General features: G+C 44.3%; 1 protein-coding gene across 1 annotated transcript; it reads left to right on the top strand.

The window, feature by feature from the left end:
* Positions 1–855: 855 nt before the first annotated feature.
* On the top strand, positions 856–5431 carry FOXL3 (forkhead box L3). Its single transcript, XM_071444034.1, has 3 exons — positions 856–1020; positions 1716–1884; positions 2237–5431. The coding sequence occupies exons 1-3, from the start codon at positions 914–916 to the stop codon at positions 2717–2719; spliced, it is 759 nt and encodes a 252-aa protein (XP_071300135.1). The 5' UTR covers positions 856–913; the 3' UTR covers positions 2720–5431.
* The last annotated feature ends 14768 nt before the right edge of the window (positions 5432–20199 follow it).

Below are 20199 nucleotides of genomic sequence, written 5' to 3'. Positions count from 1 at the left end.
ATGCCTTTGGTTTACATCACTTGTTGGAAAACACTCCAAAGCATTGAAAAACTATTAAATTGTTACAGTATTGGATGCCAACACACAGGGCTATTAGTCTAATTCATCCTTCAGATCAAAGCCCACACAGGCAGCTCTCCTGCCTACAGCTATTTTCCTTTTACTTTCCTGCTTGACAGTAGTCCCTCACATCCCTCTGTTCTACTTTCTTTGAACATACAGATTTTCCTTTAGTCATGGAAATATAATTTATGTCTATTATAGTGCATTATAGATTGCAGATCAGGACAAGCGTGCATTACTGCCTGGAACGTCTGTTTATTGTACGTCGGTTTTCTAAAAATAAATAATTAAGAAAGGGGAGAGAAAAACCCAGAGGGGGAGCACACGGGGGCTGTGGGGAGCTGCACTCCGTTCTCAAAGTTTAATTTCCAAGCAGGGACCTTGAAGCATGATTTATTAACATCATGCTGGTTGCCTTTGTCACGTTGTGGATGTGTTGGGGGAGCGCTGGCCCCTCTCCAGCCAGGACCACCCAGCGAGAGGAGCGCGGCTACCGGCACCGCACAGCCCCTGGTCTGGATGCTCACCCCAATTCCCAGCCCCAGCAGCCTCCAGCAGCCTGCCCTGCCACCCTGCTGGGGGAAACAGCGAGGACAGCAATAACAACACCCCCCCAAAAAATAATATCCGGGCAGACGGGCTGGCTGGGACGCGAGAATTGCAAAAACAATCCCCACCCCATCACGGAGAGAGTGTGTGTGTGTGTGCACGGAGGAGAGGGAGTGTGAGGAGGGGGGAGAGAGGGAATGAGACAGACAGAGGGGAGGGAAGAAGGGAGGAGGGAGTCCAAGCTCTGAGAAACATCACTCCATCTCTCTCACTCCACAGGAGCTGAGCAAGGAGCAGGACGATGTTTGACAACACGCAGTACCCCTACAACTGCTTCAATTATGATGGGGATGATTATCCTACCTGTAGTTCTGACGAAGAGAAAAAATTCACCAGACCAGCGTACAGGTAAGATGAAGTTTTTCCAAGTCCCCCTGTCTCTGTGAGGTTTTTGAGCTCTGGGCTGGTGGGATCATGGGGCCAGGTGTGCGCGACGGGTCTGGCCCTGCTGCAGGCACTGCAGTGGGCAGGTTTCCCCCCTTTCTGTGTGTGAAGTGTTCATGATTTGTTTCCTCCCATGAGGGTCACAGCAACTCTGGCATGCCCTTAAGCTTCCAGATCTCAGACAGTCTCCAACCTCCAGGACCCCGGGAGAAGGGAATGAAATGTTTCAGTGTGGCAAGGGGTGAATTGGATGCAGAAAACCCCAGTGTGGTGGGGAGAGGCGCAGTGTAGGTGTTCACAGGGACACCCACTGTCCTTTCCATGAGCAGGGTTGGTCTCCTGTGACAGTGACTCTGAGCCTGCTCTGCCTCACTGCAGCCTTCCTGCTCAGAAAAACTTTTCAGAGGGAGTTGGAGAGGTGTGTGTGATCCTGTCCTCTGCACGGAGTGCCTGGCACTGACCCCGCTGTGTCACCTGGGGCTCCTGGAGGACAGGCAGGGACCACACTCAGGACTTCTCCCCGGGACACCTCAAGTCAGGGCACAGATCCACCAGGGGAATTTTGGAAGCAGGATATAGGCACACGTGTACCCGTGTGGTCCTAAAAACTGAGTCTGTGAGTAGGGCGATGGTGTAACAGCAAGTTTTCCTTTTTCCAGCTACATTGCCTTAATTGCAATGGCCATCCAGCAAAGCCCTTCAAATAAAGTCACCCTCTCTGGCATTTATGACTTTATAATGAAGAAATTTCCTTACTACAGATCAAATCAAAGAGCCTGGCAGAACTCCATCCGACATAACTTATCGCTTAACAGTTGTTTTGTGAAGGTAAGATCAGTTACTGTGTATTTACATACACACTGTGCATGGCTAAAAAAATACAGGCAGCAATAATCTCATCACTAGGAAAGAAGGGAAACAAACAGCTGAGCTGCAAATCACTTAAAATCTCTCTGAGTTGTCAATTAGAGAGATAAGGACTATATCCTTGTCTGATGTATGCTAATAGATAACAAATTGAAGAGGATGGGGCTTACATCTTACTCATATAATGACAGAGAATAGGCTTAAAAGTCTTGTCATATGTGTTTACACCATTCTTAAATGTAAATGAATGCAGATGCTAAACAGCAGCATCTGTAACACATACAAACACTGAACTGCCTTTAAATAAATACAGGTTCCCAGAACAGAAGGGAATGAGAAGGGGAAAGGAAACTATTGGAGCTTTGCAGCAGGATGCGAATCCATGCTGGATCTCTTTGAAAACGGGAATTACAGGAGAAGACGGAGGAGGAGGAACGTGAAAAAGGAGCACAAGGAGCAGAGACCGAGCAGAGTGAAAAGTCCTTCATCCCCCAGTATCTCTTCTGTGGACTCTGCTTTGAGCAACATTTCCTCTTCTGAAAGTAAACATGAAAGAATTGAACCGGGTCCAAAACTTCTGGAGCCTTGTGGGTTTGCTCCAAACAGCGTGACCAGCAGGCAGAGCCTGAGCAGTTCCTCCCTAGCAAAATCGGATTCTGAAATCAAATTCAGCATCGATTACATCCTTTCAGCCCCTGACCCTTTGCCTGTCCTGAGATCTCAGTATAACATGCAAGAAAATAAATATCACCTCCTGGAGGCCCCGCATATTAATCTCCAGTTCTGGACAATGTGATGTTATTTATTGGTGGTAACAAAGTCTGAGTCAGTGTGTTCAGCAGCCTCATGTCACTGAAAATCAGCTGCCTGCCTCCTCGTTTTCCTCCCAAGCTGTGCTCAGAAAGGGTTACAGACTCACCACACCAGCTGATGCCCTGTCTGTACCCAAGGAACTTTGCTAAGATTAAAGCATAAATAGCTGTTACCAATATTGGTCTTCACCATGCTGACATTTCTGAAATTCTAGCTTTATTTTCTAAACTGTCCTGGACATCATTCAGCACCACAAAGAATTTCCTTTCTCAAGCAGAAACCGACAGAGAAGAGACTTGCTTATCATCCACTGCTTTATTAAAGACAAAGTGAATTTGATCCCACTTTCAGTGGTGGAAATTAGGATTAACTCCACTGGAGTATATAGGTCAGAACTTAAGCTGATCTAAAACAGTGTAATTCTTTCGACTTACACTGGCTGGGAATGTAGGGGGGCAAGGGGGTGGAAATCTGTTTCTTTAAAGGAATTATAGAAAATCACTCTGTCTTCCCTGATTTTTTTCTTTTAACATCTTATTTCAAACTGTTTTGCAGCTTTAATTCATTGTTCATTAGGAAACATAGTTGTTAATAAGTATTTCAAGTATATTTTTGTTTATATTCGGGGCAGAATTGTTTAAATTGTTGAAGTGAAGTTGTATTCAAAATAATTCCAAGAGACCTAATTGCAAGGACGCTGAGCTCTGGTACTTTGATGGGTAATGTGACAGTCAAAGAGTCTCTTAATGCCTTGGTTAAAAAACAACCCAACACTTCTTCCCTTGTACTATCAGAAATCTTCCTGAGATGCTGCAGAAAAGTCCTTAACCATATTTCATTTAACAAGTGTGAAGGGAAACCTGGCACTGCAAAAAGCTCTGTCGAGTGTCGAACAAAGCTAAAATTCCACCCACCTGCTCTGAGACAAGTTGTATATTCCCATTAAACAGATTTTTATTGATCCTTCTTGCAAGCAATTACCAAAGTGGTGCTTGATATGATTTCAGCTAAACTGGTGAGATTTATAATTTCCAGATATCAATGTTAGCTCATGAGCTCCATTTCTGAGAAAGCCACTTCATTATCATTTACATGCAGTGGGATATTTTGGAACAGAATCTGATGAACTGTAACAAGCTTTTAAGAAGCTGCTTTTATACAACTTGTTCACAATGAATTGCTTCCCAGAACATAAACAGTGTTAGCAAAGGGTCCACAAAATCCTGGCTTTCACTTGGCTATTACAGTCCTCACCTACTGCAGATGAAAGGAAAAAAAAGACAAGAATTCTGATGGTTTTAAGCAATTAAATGCAGAGATAAAATTATCTTTGCAACAGGAACTAAAGGTAAATGAAGGTATATGAGATAAGATTCAGCATAGAGGTATGCTCAGGCATGACTTGAATTTTTATGCAGAAGCTTTGACATTTCACTAAGTTATTTTACATTGTGTCTAATATATACTGTACATTTATACTATATATTCTTATATATTGTTATTGAGAAAGGGAGCAATATCACTGCACTTATATGTTGTAAAAATGCATGATGTATGTTGTCATGATGCTGAAACTCCTGCCATATACTTAAAATTTACCATCAGTGGTATTTCACACTGATTGGTAATAAATGCCCATTTTTCGGAAAACTATAAAACTTGTTCTCTTCAAGCATTTCTACAGCATGCAAAAGTCTTTGCTTCTCCTTCAGAAAAGTGAAAATGGAAAATCATGTCAATTACATCACTGCATGTCTTCCAAACTTTGGAGGGATGATTTCTTGAGACCAAATTCTGCCTTCAAATGGGAGCTTTCAATTCTCTGTGAATCAACAGTTATTCTGGGAGAAAATCTGAAAGCAAAATTTGACTCTTTGGACCTGATTGATCTGCTGTTTACATTGATATTAGAAAAAGAAGAAAACCTCTGTGGGGGAAACTTCACAGATGGATTCTCATTTGAAGAGGGACGAGAATTTGCTCTTTTATTGTTTATAATATATTATATTTATAATAAATAGGTGTGGGAAGAGCATGTCCTCACTTAGTGCTTCAGTGTTTGCATGCACCCATGGTGGGTGGGTTCTTGTGCACCTCTGGGATCCTGCCTACAGATAAATATTCCTGTTTTATACACAGATCTTTTTTTTCCTGATTGTTTTAAACATGGCAATGCTGCTGTTGGGCTGATAGTTATGGTACACACCTGCAGTATATTTGCAATACATATTTTCTGCTGTGAAACATGCAAAAATGATTGTTACTATGTGTTCTTGGTTGATGCTGTTAACAAGAGATAATTCAGTGAGACCAAAAGTTCCTCCTCAGCAACACCTGGGTAAGGTGAACATTGTGGAGAAGAAGTTTATGGCTACTAATCAATGTAGAATTAATATATTAGGAAAGGCAGAAATACACCCAAGTGGATTTACAGCGGAGATCCAAAGCCATTTTCTGTAAGATGAATTAATATTCACAATAGCCATGTCCTTTGCTCACAGTAAAATGCCTGCTAGGAGAGACTGTCATAATTTAGTTTCCCTAACATATAATCAAAGAAATTTGTGTACAAATAGGTGTTAACATTTGTTTTGCAAAGGATATCAATCATATTTCGAAAAATGAAGGGACATATTTCAATTTACCCAGTATATTATATTCTGACGACTCCAGAAAGGTTTCCAGCAGTTAAAGTGAATGGCATTTAATATAGAACAACATAACAGGGGTGAGGGCTAGACGTGACCTTATTCAAATGTCGTAGCCATTACAAAGCCATTCCCAATGTAATTATAATTAAATACTTTATGCCTTTCTTGCAAATCCTCTGATCGATCATTGATATTAACATTAATATTGTATTACCCCCGAGCAAATATCTCCCACACAAGTGTTATGGATCACCAGGTTTCCATTAACAAACTTGTGAGCTATTGCCGTGTGCTGGTCGTGGATAAATTTACGTAAATTACTTTTTCTCAGGGAAGAGGGGGAAAAAGTCCGGGTTTCTTTCTTCTCTGAATCCAGAGCTACTTCTTCAGCTCCATCACAGCCTGCCAGCCACTTTCATAAAGAAAAAAAACCCTAAAATCTCACAGGAACGTCCCTCTTTGCCCTGTGTGGAAGGAGGTGAATATTCTCCCGTTTAGAACTGGGGTTCAAAGCTGAGCTGAAGCCAGGGATGAGCAGTGCAGGGCAAGGCTCTGCACCCTCCAGGACCATCAGCAGGCTGGGAGAAGGTGTTGGCTCAATTCCTCATCTCATGGCACCTTCCTGGCTGCAGAGAGAGCCCAGCAGAATGAGCTGAGTGTTTCCTTAGCCCAGCAGAGGGGCTGACCTGAGCCAAGGCTGGGGTGAGGCAGGAGGAGGGTGTGGGACAGCAGCTCCTGCTGCTGGGCTGGGGGCACGGGGAGGGGAACAAGCCTTTGCAGCTCTCCCTTCAGCATCATCAACACCTCTGCAACAAGGAGAGCCATTCCCCTTCCTGCAAAGATGAAAGGTTTCTTTCTGGGGAGAGGCAAGGCTTGGCCTCACTGAGGGAGGGTTGTTTGTTTATCCTTCTAAAGGAAGGCTTCCCATGACAAAACAAGGATTTTGATGGAGCCACGCCAGGTTATTATGCAGAGATTTCACTTCTACTGATTTAATTTCTTAGGCTTTTGCCATTGGTGTCACAGAAGTGGTTTTTGCACGGCAAAATGATTATCAGCCTCAGAATGAAGTTCAAAGCACTTGGGCAAGGATGCAAGGGTGCATCTTTTCTCCCCCAGTGAAGAGAGGCCAGACAGCACCCAAGGCAGGCCAGCAGCTGACCTCACTTACAGGGACCTCTCCCTCAGCAGAACCCCCTGCACATTATGGGACCATTAATGCCATCTAGGATAGCTGAAAACAAACCTTTGCTTTGTCAGTAAAGCCAAGTTCCCCTATTTTTCTGCCAATCAGAAAGATCTTATTAGTCTCTCTTAGTTGAGACCTATTAACTCCTCATAAAAAGAGAAGCTGTGCTCAAAGAGCATTTGAAGGTCAACCCACCCTGAAGATCTGGCTCTCCCCACGCCTTTGCTTTGTTGTGCTCCATGCCATGGCCTGAATTGCCACTGTGCTCCTCAGCCACTCAGCAGGTTGGTTTCTCCCTCAAGACCACACCCTGATTTCTGCACTGTTTTCTGGTCACAGAAATTCAAGTTTCTCTTTTGGCTACCACTTGCCTGTTCAGGTCCAAATCTTGTGAGCCTTTCCCACTCTCTAGCAGCAGAGAGGACACAGGGAGAGGGGAAGGGGTTTGGAGGGGAGACCCTTGGGGAAAAGCTTTGCTACACATCTTCCACTGGTACAGGGCTGATATCTCAAGGGCTCCTGGGGTTGTGTGCCAAGTCTGTGCTGTGAATTGAGGGCAGCCATAGCCCAAGTCCAGCTGCACTCAAGTTCAGGGAAACAGGGGGAACCTCCAGCACACACCCCTGAGCACACAGAGCTGAACCCTCAGCTCTGGCAGCGTAACACAAATCCCTGTCTGTGATCTTCAGATCCCAAAGTCAAGACATGGAAATCCTGTGCTGCTCATCGTTCCAGCTGGCCTCTCCCCTCTCTGTCTCTTCTGGGCCATGTTCTCCTGCCTTCTGTGAGGGTGTAAATCCTTGCAAATCCGTTAACTTTGGTGCAATTACCTCTGGAATTGAAGCAGCGTGTGTGAATCCGACCTTTGCATATTATACCCAACATCTCCCATCTCACAGTCTGCAAAGCTGTGCCTCCTCTCCTAGACAGAATTCTCAAAGCAACAAATGGTCCTAACCTCTTTATTTTGCTTTAGCATGAGCTTCTAATTGCTTTCACCAGGACGTGGGTGCCATCTGCACTGCTCTGCACAAAGAACCTTGTCTCTGTCTCTGTTGCACTGGCAATGTCTTTCTTTTTGCACTTGGGGTCATTAAATTAAAGAACAGGGTAGGTCCAAGTCCTATGGAACTTCCAGTGGAGTCTTTTTTACCCGGAGAGCAAACATAAAATAACAAAGTGAGTTGTGCTCCCTCCCACCCTTGCTACAGTGGTTGGAGGCAAATCCAACTGTGAGAATTTTGCCTGAGAAAGAACTGCCGGATTTCTCCCACTGTGAAATCCAGCTGTTAATTCAAACAGAAGGGATGGACCTGACCAGATAGGCCAACTGGCTTGTTTCCATCCTAAAGTCCATTGTGTTCCACAAGTTCCTAAATTTATGGTCATGAAGGTCTTCCAAGCCCTGTAATGAAGTATGGCATGCAATGTTTTTGTTATGGAATGTGGGCTGCAAAGGAAAAAAGAAGGTTTGAATTTATCTCTCAAATGAAGATCCTGGAATCTCTCAGGATAAACAAGCTAAATTAGGAATAAAAATACACCATGTTTCTCACCATAACTATGGAACTGAAAATAGCACTTGCAGAGCACTGACAGAAGGAGAAAACTAGAAGTTGCAGTAAGCCCAAACCAAACTTCTTTTTGTTGTGTTTCTCTGTGTGTTCACCGCCCTTTGTAGCAGCAAATGAACCCTGCTATGCCAGCAACAGGAGCCTCCTTTCATCTTTTGGGAGTGGTTCTTCTGACAGAGTATTTTGGGAAAAAAACCTTTCACTGCAAAACTGAGCTGCTGGTCTCCATCATCAGCATTTGCATTGGGCACACACCACCTGGTGTTGCTCTGAGCAGGTTGAAAACAAGGTACAGAAATGCTCTTTGCCTGCGTGGTGCAGCTCAGTGCAGCTCTCTCAGTGCTCCAGCTTCACAGACTGAGTGTTCTGCACAAAAGCTGCTCCCTCCTTATTTGAGACATGGTAAAGAATTAGTGGGCTTGAAAGTTTGTTCAGTTTCCATGCTGATATCAGTGGTGCTAAATAAAAAAACAACTGAAACCAAACGAGGCTTCCTGAAATGTGCCCAGTAAAGAACTCTGCTCTGTCCCACAGCCATTAAACCCTTTTGTCAGCCCTGCAGTGGCCCCAAGAGCCCCACTCTGGATCCAACTGCCCCCCAAAGCTGCACTATCCACAGCTGCTGATGGTGAAACACTGTCATGTTCTCCTTCTGCAGGGAAAAACATTAGGATGGAACCAGCTTCCCTCTTGGGCCCAAAGGCTCTGCTGACCATTAGCCATCTGTCTCAAGCAAGATCTGCTCTATCTGAAAATGCTTTTGGAGGATTCATGCCACAGATATTTAACCCTGTGACAAAACTGCTCCCCACCTTCCCCTCTTTGCTGGAGGCATTGCACTCTGCTGGTGGTGGCTGCACCCTCTGCTGCCATCCCCTCCTTCCAGCACAGCCTCTCTGAGACTGCAGAAAAGGAGCAGCACTCCCCATAAAAGTGGATGTGGAAAATAACAGGTGCAATGAGCTGTGTTTCATGATTAATCTGTCTCAGGCTTTTCCGAGGCTGAGAGCTGTATGAGCAATTATCAACCCCTGGGAGGCACTTCAGCACTAATCAGCCCATAACATTCTTCTGCATTGGAGCATCTGGGACTGGCTACATGGCTGGAATCCTGACTCTCATGAAATGAATGAGAGTTTTGCCACTGGGTTCAAGGGATCAAAACTTCATCTTCTATTACCAGGGCCAGAGATTAATCAGATTAAAGGCCATGTGGACTGCAGAGAAAATTAAATACCTTCTAGCAGTTACTTGGTGTCTTCTCAAGACAAAATAGCTGCTTGCTTCCACAGGTTTCTTTGGCTCTGTCTTTCAGACAGACAAAATTCTTCCTGAACTCAATGGGAAATGTGTCCAAATAGGGAAAAAGTTCCCCTAAGCCCAAGGGCTGAACACAGCAGAACCAGATGTTGGCATCTGGGGTGAGATTCCTGGTGCAAAGATGTTTGTATGCTCTTTGAGAGCATCTCTGTTCTGGGGCTGGTGTGCACACTCAAGTAAACAAGTCACACTAGCTAATATCCAGACTCAGGATCTCAAATTTTCTTTCAACAGGAAACTGTCCCAAGGTCTGTTGCAGTTTGGCAAAGGCATGACACTGCATTACTTTCCATTTTGTGTTGCTGTTGTTGAAATTACAGGAAAATAAATATTTTGGAGATGATACATTGTGTATCCCTAATAAATACCAAGGGTATTTAATATAAACAATGGACACATGGTTTGCTTTGTTGTTCTAAGTAACTGTTTCCTTTTAGCCAAATGAAAAGCCAGTTGTGCTGTGATGCTGCAGATTATAAATTAGCAGCTCTCATATGGTTTTGTGCAATTGTTTCTTGAAGAGCTTTAGGCTACTTCAGACAAAAATTTCAAATAAAATGTGAATTCATTGAACTGTAACTTGTGGTATTAGTTTTATAATAAACAAAGGTAGGTCACATAATCATGTCATGAAAAACAACATTTTAAAATTCAAGCAGCAACCTTTTAATCCATTTCAGGTGCTGATCCTGAAATCAAGATGAAGCTTGGCTCTTTCTGCTTCCCAGTGCATGAAACCAAGACAAGCCTGTCCTGGGAGGAGAGCAGACAGCCAGGTTAGCTGGGCTGGGCAGAGAGCAGGCAGATTTCTCATCTCCCAGAGAAGAAATGGCCCAAAGGCAGCAGCAGCAGCAGCAGCAGCAGCAGTTCCCAGCTGGGCCAGGAGGGTGGGTCAGGCCAGGGGGGCTGAGCAGGTCCTGGGGGCAGCTGGAATCCAGGCTGGCTGCAGGGGAAGGCAAGGAGCCCCCAGGGGCAGCAGACTGAGGGGGACCTGCCTGACCTCCACCCCCAGCCACACAAAGCAAATGATGCCAGAATATCTGTGCCATGCACACTGACCTTGGCATGGCTGACGTGAAGCTGCTCTCTAGAAATGTCCCACTTGCCTTTAAAAGAACCCCATTTTAGGGTGGGAAACACATATTTTCCACAGGCATCCAGTGTGGTTTTCTAAAGACCCTTGGGGCCATCTGTGCCTCATGGGACCTGCATCTCCAGGACCATCTCTCAGCCTTGTCTCACCTGAATTATCTCCCTGCAGGGGATGGATGGGACAAGCCCCATGAATTGCTCCTGGGCAATCTCAGCTCCCAGCACCTTGTTCTCTCCCCTGTCCCTCCCATCAGGTGACAGCAAGAGGAATCCAGGGCTGCTGGGGGTGATGTGAAGGAGCAGAACACCCCCAGTGCTGGGACACACATCAGGTACCACCAGCAGCTCCACCAGCACGCACTGGAGGAGGAGGCTCTGTCACAAAGCCCTCTCACCTGAAACACTCCTTATTGACAAAAGTTTATTTGAGAGGAGCCTCAGTTTTTATTTAGTGGATATTTTCCGAAATAGAAATGAATAATCATGTCAACTCTCTGCTACAGCATTATAAAGCTGTAGCCTGTTACTTAACTGAATATATATCAATTTTTTTCTTTTCTTCTAAGCCTGCCTGAGTTTGAACCATTTATACCATGACAACAACATAAGCTGAATTTGGAGAGGGAAGACAATACTGGAGCTGAAAACCCAAGTGAATTTTTTTCCCTGTCAGGAATATTCCTACTAAAACAAGTCAGTTTTTTTGTTTCCTGGCTCTACAGCCACAGCACATATGAAATTGATATCTCTGTCTTAATTCAGGGTTGCAATTACTGGAGCTGAAGTCTAAATTTTTCCAACCACCGAACTCCTGAGCTAAATGACTGTACAGCTACTGAAATTGATTATCAGGCTTCCTGTTTCCTCACTTGTGACCCAGTAATATTGACATAAGCTACAAGGAAATTGCAATCAGCACTACTAGTAGCAATAGCTGGAGGCAATTGCAGAAGTATTGCTGGTGGTGGCACATGGGCTCCTATATTAGATTTAGCCATACTCTGATTATAATGCACTTACTTCAGAGAGCAGGAAATTCTATTTTTCGTTTTTTAAGTTACAGCCAAGAAAACATTTCTGTTTGCTTTTGTATTTCATCCTTTTCTCTGGGATAGCCTAAATAGAAAACCTTCTGGCCTCAGAGATCCAGTCTGTTTTGTCTCCAACATGGGCAATGCCTGGGAAAAAAAAATCATTTTATGTCTCTGTGTCTCCTCCAGGCAGCAGACAGAGGCTACCTTGGCAAAGAATTTTGTTAGAAACCTGCTGTATCAGCACCCTGACGTTATGGACCTTCCACATTCTCTCCTCTCACTGTCACCTTCCCTGCCTCTGCTTCCATCTCCCCTTGAGCATCCTCTCCTCCCTGCCCCAGACCAGTTTTGTACAGGGCTGAGTGGTGCCTAAAGGTGTAGGGGCCAGCATCACTCTGATTCCCTGGGACTCTGGGAGCAGGACTTTAAGGATTGCACAAAAGCATAAAGAGAACTGGGATCAGGTTGCAAGGCTTGGAAATGTTGCTTTTAAGAAATAATATTCTTTTTCCTGGTTCTTAAGCTCATTTAGAGCAAACCCATGTCCCCAGCTAAATGAAAGAAACTTTCTATCACATATGAACTCACACTGCCACCCGTTCCAGCAAAAATTGTGCTGTTGCAGCAAGTAGAAGCATTTTACAGCTGTTTCTTTCAACAAAATGCCCACAAAAACCCCTTCTACTGGCAGTATAAATGAGCAGACAACACCTGTGATTTCAAGAGGAGTCCCTGGCACTGGCAACAAGGATATGGCAGAGAGTTATTGAACCACTCTCTTCACAGGATCTCCATAATGCCAGGGTTTATATTCAAATCTAAGGAATTCATGCAGAAACTTAAAATAATTTTGCCATAGGATGCAAAATCTCCTGGAGAACCCAGCTTGGCTCTTGTGATGTTCCCCATGCCGTTCCAAACAGGAATAGAATGCAGTATCACAAACACAGAGGCTGCAGAAGCAGAAAGCTTTGACTTTGCCTCCAGAGAAGTTTCCCAGGCCAAGCTGGGCTCATTTCATGCGCTGCAGACGCGGCCTTGGTGCCATCCTGGGGTAATGATCCGTGGCTGAGGTAAAGAGGATTGTCATGGATCGTGGCTCCCCAGCAGGCCAACCTTTCCAGAAGAGAAGTTCTCCACGAGTGGGAAAGTTGTTTGGGTTGCTGGGTTGGTTTTTTTGGGTTTTTTTTTCCCCTACTTTGTGACCTGTGAGAAAAAAAACTTTTATTAATGAGCTCTGCCTTCCTCTGTCCTTCAGAAGTCACTGGGGCTTTGTGCGTAGGATGAAGCCACAGCAGAATTTAGCTGTGAGTGTGGGTAAAACAGGTAAATCTGCCTTGTAATTACAGAGATTCTCCACCTGCAGCCCCTGCTGAAGTGCAAGGCAGCATCTGCTGGGGCCACTGTGAGCTGTGACAAGGCTGCAGTGCAGCACTTTCTGTCTCTTTGTGCTGCCAGATGTTTGCAATTCAAACAAAAGCTTAGCTCTAACAAACCCTGACTTTTAAGGCTTGGAAACCTTCTGTGAACCTTAAGAAAAATGAATATTTAGGAGTGTGAGGAAGCAGACGTGCTAAAATGCTGTGAAAGTGACTTATTACTGAATTATTTTTTTTTCTTCAAATAGGACAGAGTGGAAATTTCACTGCTACTCTGAGCTGTCTAAGAAAAAATAAAAATTCAGAAGAGTTGTACGAATGTAGGCAAACCTGTCAATTTTGTCAAAGCTCTTAGTCCTGGTCTGTCTCTGATGACAACAAAATGGAAGATGAGTGTATTCAGAAATTGGGCAAGCCTGTCCTGTCTTCTCCATGGCTTTTGAGAAGCCAGGCTGTGTTACCCTTAACCAGGTGCTAATCTCCTTTTCCTTGCAATGCAGAAGTTAATGGCAATTTCACGTTGATTAAATATGTGCAAGATGATGCTTGAAATGAAAAGTCCCCAGTAAACTGACTTGTCATCACTAAAATCAATTCAAGTTGCACAATGTTTTTCTTGCTAAGATAATTAGTCCTCAATCAGAGTAAATTGGAGGGGTAGCTGGGTTATTTTAAGGCAGTGTTATTCTTTATTCAAGAAAACTCTTTTGTATTTGAATTATTTCCACAAAGTGATGCAGATAATTGCTCAATGCTTTGCCATTCTAATACATAATCCCTCAGCATCTGAACAGTATTAATGGGAGCAGAACTTGGCAAAGCTACCTGTAGATTTTTTTCTCAATATTTTCCATGCCAAAGAGAGAACATCTCAGACAATGAGGAATGAAAACTTTCTATTTTTTGTCTTCAAATTGATCCTGAAATACGATGTATTCCTCTGGCTGCTGCTTTGGGACTGCTTTCATGGTACTTTGGGTTTAATATATTACATTTTAGCCAGGTTTAACCCCAGTCAATAGGTGCACCTTGGTTTCCTGAGATAAATAACTTGACTGGCAGAATCAGGACCCAAGACTCATTTGTCCTTCATAAGGGTTTGTTTTGTTTGTTTAAATATTAGCATCCAGCAGCTGTGCAAAATAGACCTTTTTCATTAGCTGGTTGATCATGGTGGGAAAAGCTATTAATTTAGTCAATTCCTAGGAATGAACTGTGGGGTTGCTACCAAACCACAAACTGATGAAAACAATAAATGCTAGACTGTATTAACTGTAAAGGTTAATCCATAAATCAAAGGGAAATGTCAGATGCCTTTTAACATTGATTGAGATGTAATTTGGTGTTGGTAGTGATATGTTTGTTACATAAATTCACAAATGCACTCAATTCCTGTTAGGAATCCAGGTCTTTGTAACTTATAATAAATTAAGTACTTTGCTTTATTTATGTAACCATGTAAAGATTGATTACCTCTTCCTGTTCAAGTTACAATGTAGCACCAATTTTAAAAGAAGTGAATATTAATATCCAGATCTTCTTCCAGGGTACATTTGACTTGGTATAGAAATGAATACATTCTTGTTTTTCCTGAAAGTATGCCATTACCTTAAGTATGTTTGAGGCATGTTTTCCTTTTAATTTTTGGGTTTGGTTCATGTTTTTCAAATTACAGCATAAGAATTAGCCTTTGTATAAATGTGCTCAGAAATATAGAACACATTTTCTATATTACAGATACATCATATTTCAATATGTAATATGAAACAACAAATATGAGGAGGAAATGCCACAAATTAGATCAGAATGGAATACAGTTGCTGATGCCAAAACAGCAAGAAAAAGATCATTACAGCCACTGGTGGAAACATTTCTTTCCACTTCTCTTCATGAAAGTAACGTGAGGCCAGCAATTCTTCCACTTGATGAAGCTGAGATTCAGGTCACCAGACCTCAGAGTAAAAACAAATAAAACCAACCTTTTGAGCTTTATCTGCCCAGGGAAATTACCAAAGAAGGTCCTCAAGAACAGGAGCATCACTCCCAGGTCACCAGTAGCCCAAAAATGGGAGCTACTGAGCTTTGTTCCAGCTGCCTCCTGGGTGGGCAGGGTGCTGAGCCTGCCAAAGCTGGGAGCACCCTGTGCTTCCAAGCACTGCACACTCCGTGGCTCAGTCTCCATGTCCTGTTTCTTTCTTGGAGAGAACCACCAACAGTACTGTGTAGCAGGTAAAAGCTGCAAGAAATCCAAGGGAATTGCACTTTAAAGGCAGTCAGATAGATCAGTGCTTAATTTAGCAGACTAAACAGTGGGAATGCTTCCCTCAAATTCCTGAGGGGCATTGATCCAAACAGGTATCCAAGGATGCTTGTGGTGAGATTAGGATGTGGAAGGATACAAGACCCAGCCCATTTAAAAATGTCCCAAAGGCCTTTCATTCTGCAGTAATGGGATTCTTCAAAGCTCAGCAGTGGCAGAATGTGTCAGCAAAGGAGATGGGCCAGGCAGCACCTTCCCACATGGATAAACCAGTTAAATCTTAATGGCTTTAAACTCTGAGCCTCTGCCTGATCAGTATTACAAATGAGATTTTACTGTCTGTCTGTCTCTGCACACATATTGTGGTGAGAGGAAATGCAGTCCTTACTTACCTTCTATTTATATTTGCTTGCAAATGTCTCATGACTGTGATGGGACATGTCAAAAATGTTTCAGTTGCCTCCAACAGATCTTGCCCTTTATATGAAAATTTAGGAGGAGCCTTTCAGGACATCTTTGAATCACAAAATCATGGACCCATAGAATTACTTGGACTGGATGGGACCTTAAAGCTCATTGTTTAACCCCTTTGGCACAGGCAGGGAACATTCTGCTAGACTCACTGATGCCCAATGCCCCATCCAGAGCACTTGAACACTCAAACCCTTCCTTGAACACTCCCAGAGATGGGCCAGCCAAACTTACCCGGGCAACCTTGCAATAAAGAATTTCTTCCTTTTGTCCAATCGAAATCTACTGTCTTTCATTTGAAAGTCACTCACCTCTGCATAACATCCCTGTCCAGCTCTCCTGTGTCCCTTCAGGCCCTGGAAGCTGAATCCCCCTCTGCAGCCCCTGCTGTCCTTTCCAGCCTGATGCTCATCAGAGCAGGGACACCCAGATCAGGGGCAGCAGGGACAGGCAGCATCCTCTGGCTCACCTGGGGCAGCTCCTGCTCCTGCCTTGGAGCTTGTGGAGGCTGCCAGGGCTGGGGAAGGGCAGAGCAGGGCTCAGAAGGTGCTGTGGCTCTGTGTGTGACCCACTCAGCCCTGGGCACAGCCTGCTGTGCCTGCCTAAACCTCAGAGCAGGGCAGGGCAGGAAAGATGTGGAAGGAGATTAAGACCACTCTGACCTCCAGCAGACTCCCATGGCTCTGCATTTTGTCCTCAGAAGGAAGCAGAAAAATGCCTTTGTAATCCAAACATGAGCCCAGGGTCCACTGCAGGAAGGGATCTGATAAACATTGCAATGTATTTGGCTGAGAAGAGCAAATTTCTGGGCTAGTATAAGCCCATGCACTCTCTAGGACTTTTTTCACTATTGGCTTTTCCCCTTAATATGATTTGCCTATTCACAGATTTTTCAGATGCATTTGTTTTATTTATAACAGCACTCTAATCAAATGTTCAGGGCTCCTCACCTTCAAGGGTGGAATCATAATGAGTGCATAATGAGCTACTCCACAGCCACAAGTTCCCATGCCTTTTAAAGCAGCTTCAACCACTCTGAGATCTTCAGTGGAGATTAGTGGAACCCTGCTGATTCACATGGCTATTGTCTCTGGGAAGAAATGAAAATCATATTAATATTCACAATGTCATTCACTTGTATGCTAATTGGAAGGATTGCAAAAATAAAAAAACCTAACTATAAAGACAAGCACAAAAACCACATATGAGTAAATCTCAAGGACATAAATAATAAAGTGCTGGATGGAGTGGGACCTCTGAAACCACCAATTTTTGGGAATTCTTCCTCCATTCCTACAGTCCAAACAGAGAGGGCAGCTATCTTATCAGTAATAAAGTCCATGCACTCGTCCCATGGGCCAGGACAAAGGGCAAGGATGACACAAACAGGGCCAGAAAGTCTGCAGAGGTCCAGGTGCCCGTGCAGGTGGGGAGAGGAGAGCCCTGCTGGGCATCTCCCCATGGTGATGGGCTTGGCCACAGGCAGATGTTCTCTCACTTTCACAGCACTCAGCTCCAGGTGAGAATTCCTCCCTGCTCCACCTTCCCCCCTGGATCATCTGGGATAAAACATTCTGATCACTGCAGTGAGATTTCCCAAGTTAAATGTCAGTGATTTTTTAATTCTCTTTGTTTTCTTGGCTTAGCTTTTTTTCTTTAATTTTTGGAAAATTGTTTCCCTGATTTCCCTGGCTTTGATTCAAACTGATTCAAACCCTGGGCTTTGCCAGCTCAGGACTAGAAAGCAGAGATCCCTTCTGTGAGGATCCTGCTCATTGCTGGCATCTGGCCTCTTGTAGAGAAAAAGGGACAATACAATAAATTGCACAAGCCTCTGCAGACATCCACGAACCAGTTCTCCTGTCAGTCTCACTCTGGCCACCAGGAATGACATCTCCTGCTCTGCTGAGCCTGCTCTGGTGTGACCTCATTTAATTATGTGCAGACCTCCCCATCTGAAGATGTCTGTGGTGTTAAACATCAGCAAGGTGTAAAGATAAAGCAACACTGGGGTTTGCCCTGCTGTTGCCATTCTGGGGTGCTTCAATATAAATATCCAGAATATTTGCCCTTTAGAATAAAATATTAGTTCGTCTGTCTAGTTGAATTAATTTCATGTATTAAATAAATCAATTAGCAGAAATAAAAACCACCAAAAAAAATGAAGGGAAGAGAACAGAGCACACAGACAGAGAAGTCATAGTGGGAGGATCACTAATTCCTTGTTTCTCTTTTATACCATGATCACAGAAGAGTGGAACTGGATCTAAATTAATAACTAGGAATTAAAAATTACTTGGATTTCTTTTTTCTTTCTATTTTCTAATTCTTTTCTCTGAGCTATTGTTTCCCTTCCATTGCTGATGGCATCTGCAGCCCCAAAACCAGACCAACACTGAGCTCCATTCCCTTTCTCCATGTCTGAATTTAGCTTAGGGAGCAAAGTCCATACCTAGTTTTAGATGCCAGAACTACTGCATGAAAACCAAGGAATACACAATAAATATATGGAATATACATATACACAAAATTTATATACACAATAAATATATGGAATATACATATACACAATATGTACATACACAATAAATATGTGGAATGCACAATAAATAAACGGAGGGGACAGGGCAGGTGTGCAGTTCTTCAGCACTATAAGTTCTTTAGTTTCCATTTTAATCAAATTCCTATGTACTGGTAGGGTCACACTCTGGCAGAGGAGATTGTCTTTGCTGTGAGCAGAGTTCACTGGAGCTTTCCAGTTCCTGAGGCTCTTTCTTTCCCCTCATGCAACCCTGAAGTGCTGAAGCCCATCCTTTCCTGGCCAGCCAAGAAGCCTCTCAGCAGCTCCTTGGTGAAATGCAGTTTTCCAGCTAAGGGAAGCTTAAATGAATTGAGCTATTAAAGACACAATTCAGTCAGATGGGTTCTAAAAGCTCTTGAGTCCATGTATCCTAACCAGCCCAGGGTCACACCCCTTACACCCTGTCTAACCTCACAGAGAACTTCCAAAATCTGCTATTCTGTGGGGAAAAATTCCATCTGGGTGTGGTGTTGGCCCTCTCCTTGTCAGGACACACACCCAGTCTCACCTGCAGGGATGTGCCCTGCACTTGCCAGGCCCTGCAGCCTGGCCAAAGCAGCAGAGCTGGGGTCCCCCAGCTGAGCTGGGGAGTGCCAATAAGGGACATTGTGACATTTGGTTACAGGAGGGCAGCCCAGAGGAAGGGCTGCCTGCAGCAAGAGCAGCCAGGCTCAGACAAACTCTCCCATTGTTTGGGGTCATCTGGTCTACAAACTGTTTCACATGAGAAAATTAGATTATGCCGAACCAACTTCTTTGGAGTTTTTTGGTTTTTTGTTTTTGTTGGGTTTTTTTGTTGTTTTTTTGGTTTTTTTTTTTTAAATTCAGCATTAAAAGGATGGAAATAATCGTAAATCTGGAAGCAATCACACACACATCACTTAGAAATGCTCTGCCTCAGTGCAAGGGAAACAAAATACATCAGTGCTGATTGGCCTGGGGTATCTCTCCCCCCACCAAGCCCATGTACCAGACAAGTTAAACGTTTCATTAATTAGGCACTAACTATGGTTAAAATTAGGAGAGCTGCAAGGACGTCTCATCCTCCCTCAGACTAATCCTCTAATGAAAAGCAGGGCCCCCAGTTTGGGCTCTGGTTGTTGGCTTGCAGCCCCCAAGCTTGGGCTGGAGCCAGCCTGGTGGGGTCTGTGGGGCAGGAGGGGTTTGGGTCTGGTGCCAGAGCAGGGGACACAGGGTGGGAGCAGCCTGGGGACAGCTGGGGACACCTCCCATCCCAGGCTGTTTGTGATGGATGAGCACACTCCCAGCTGCCCCATGAGCCTGCAGGGAACCCCAGCTGTGAACAGAAATGGGGCAAACCTCGGTCCTGGAAGGCAAGTATCTCCAGGAGGGACACTCAGGACATCCCTGTCCTTTGGGGAGGCACACTCAGGACATCCCTGTCCTTTGGACACTCAGGACATCCCTGTCCTTTGGACACTCAGGACATCCCTGTCCTTTGGGGAGGGACACTCAGGACATCCCTGTCCTTTGGGGAGGCACACTCAGGACATCCCTGTCCTTTGGGGAGGGACACTCAGGACAACCCTGTCCTTTGGACACTCAGGACATCCCTGTCCTTTGGGGAGGCACACTCAGACATCCCTGTCCTTTGGACATTCAGGACATCCCTGTCCTTTGCTCACACAGGAGCAGCAGCAGCCACAGCCCCACCTCCAGTCCCCACAGAGTGAGGGACACCTCAAAGGCCTTCATCTCCTCCACGCTCCCCCACATCTGGGACATCTCCACAGCTCAGCAAAATGCAAAGACAGTGCTCAAGCTGGGAAAAACTTAGATTTGAGAGTCTTTCAATCTTTTTTCCCTTGGAGAGTCTGAAATCTCCTTATTACTCCCAGGCTCTCTGTTTTAATTTTATCTGTGTGCATAGGTGGCTGGTTTGCATCACCAT

The sequence above is a fragment of the Agelaius tricolor genome, unplaced genomic scaffold (genome assembly GCF_023055355.1).
Source record: "Agelaius tricolor isolate 1412-34295 unplaced genomic scaffold, bAgeTri1.0.p SCAF_19, whole genome shotgun sequence".
NCBI classification, from domain to species: Eukaryota; Metazoa; Chordata; class Aves; order Passeriformes; family Icteridae; genus Agelaius; species Agelaius tricolor.
Note: the sequence above shows the minus strand (reverse complement) of the source record. Positions and strands in the feature narration are given on the sequence as shown.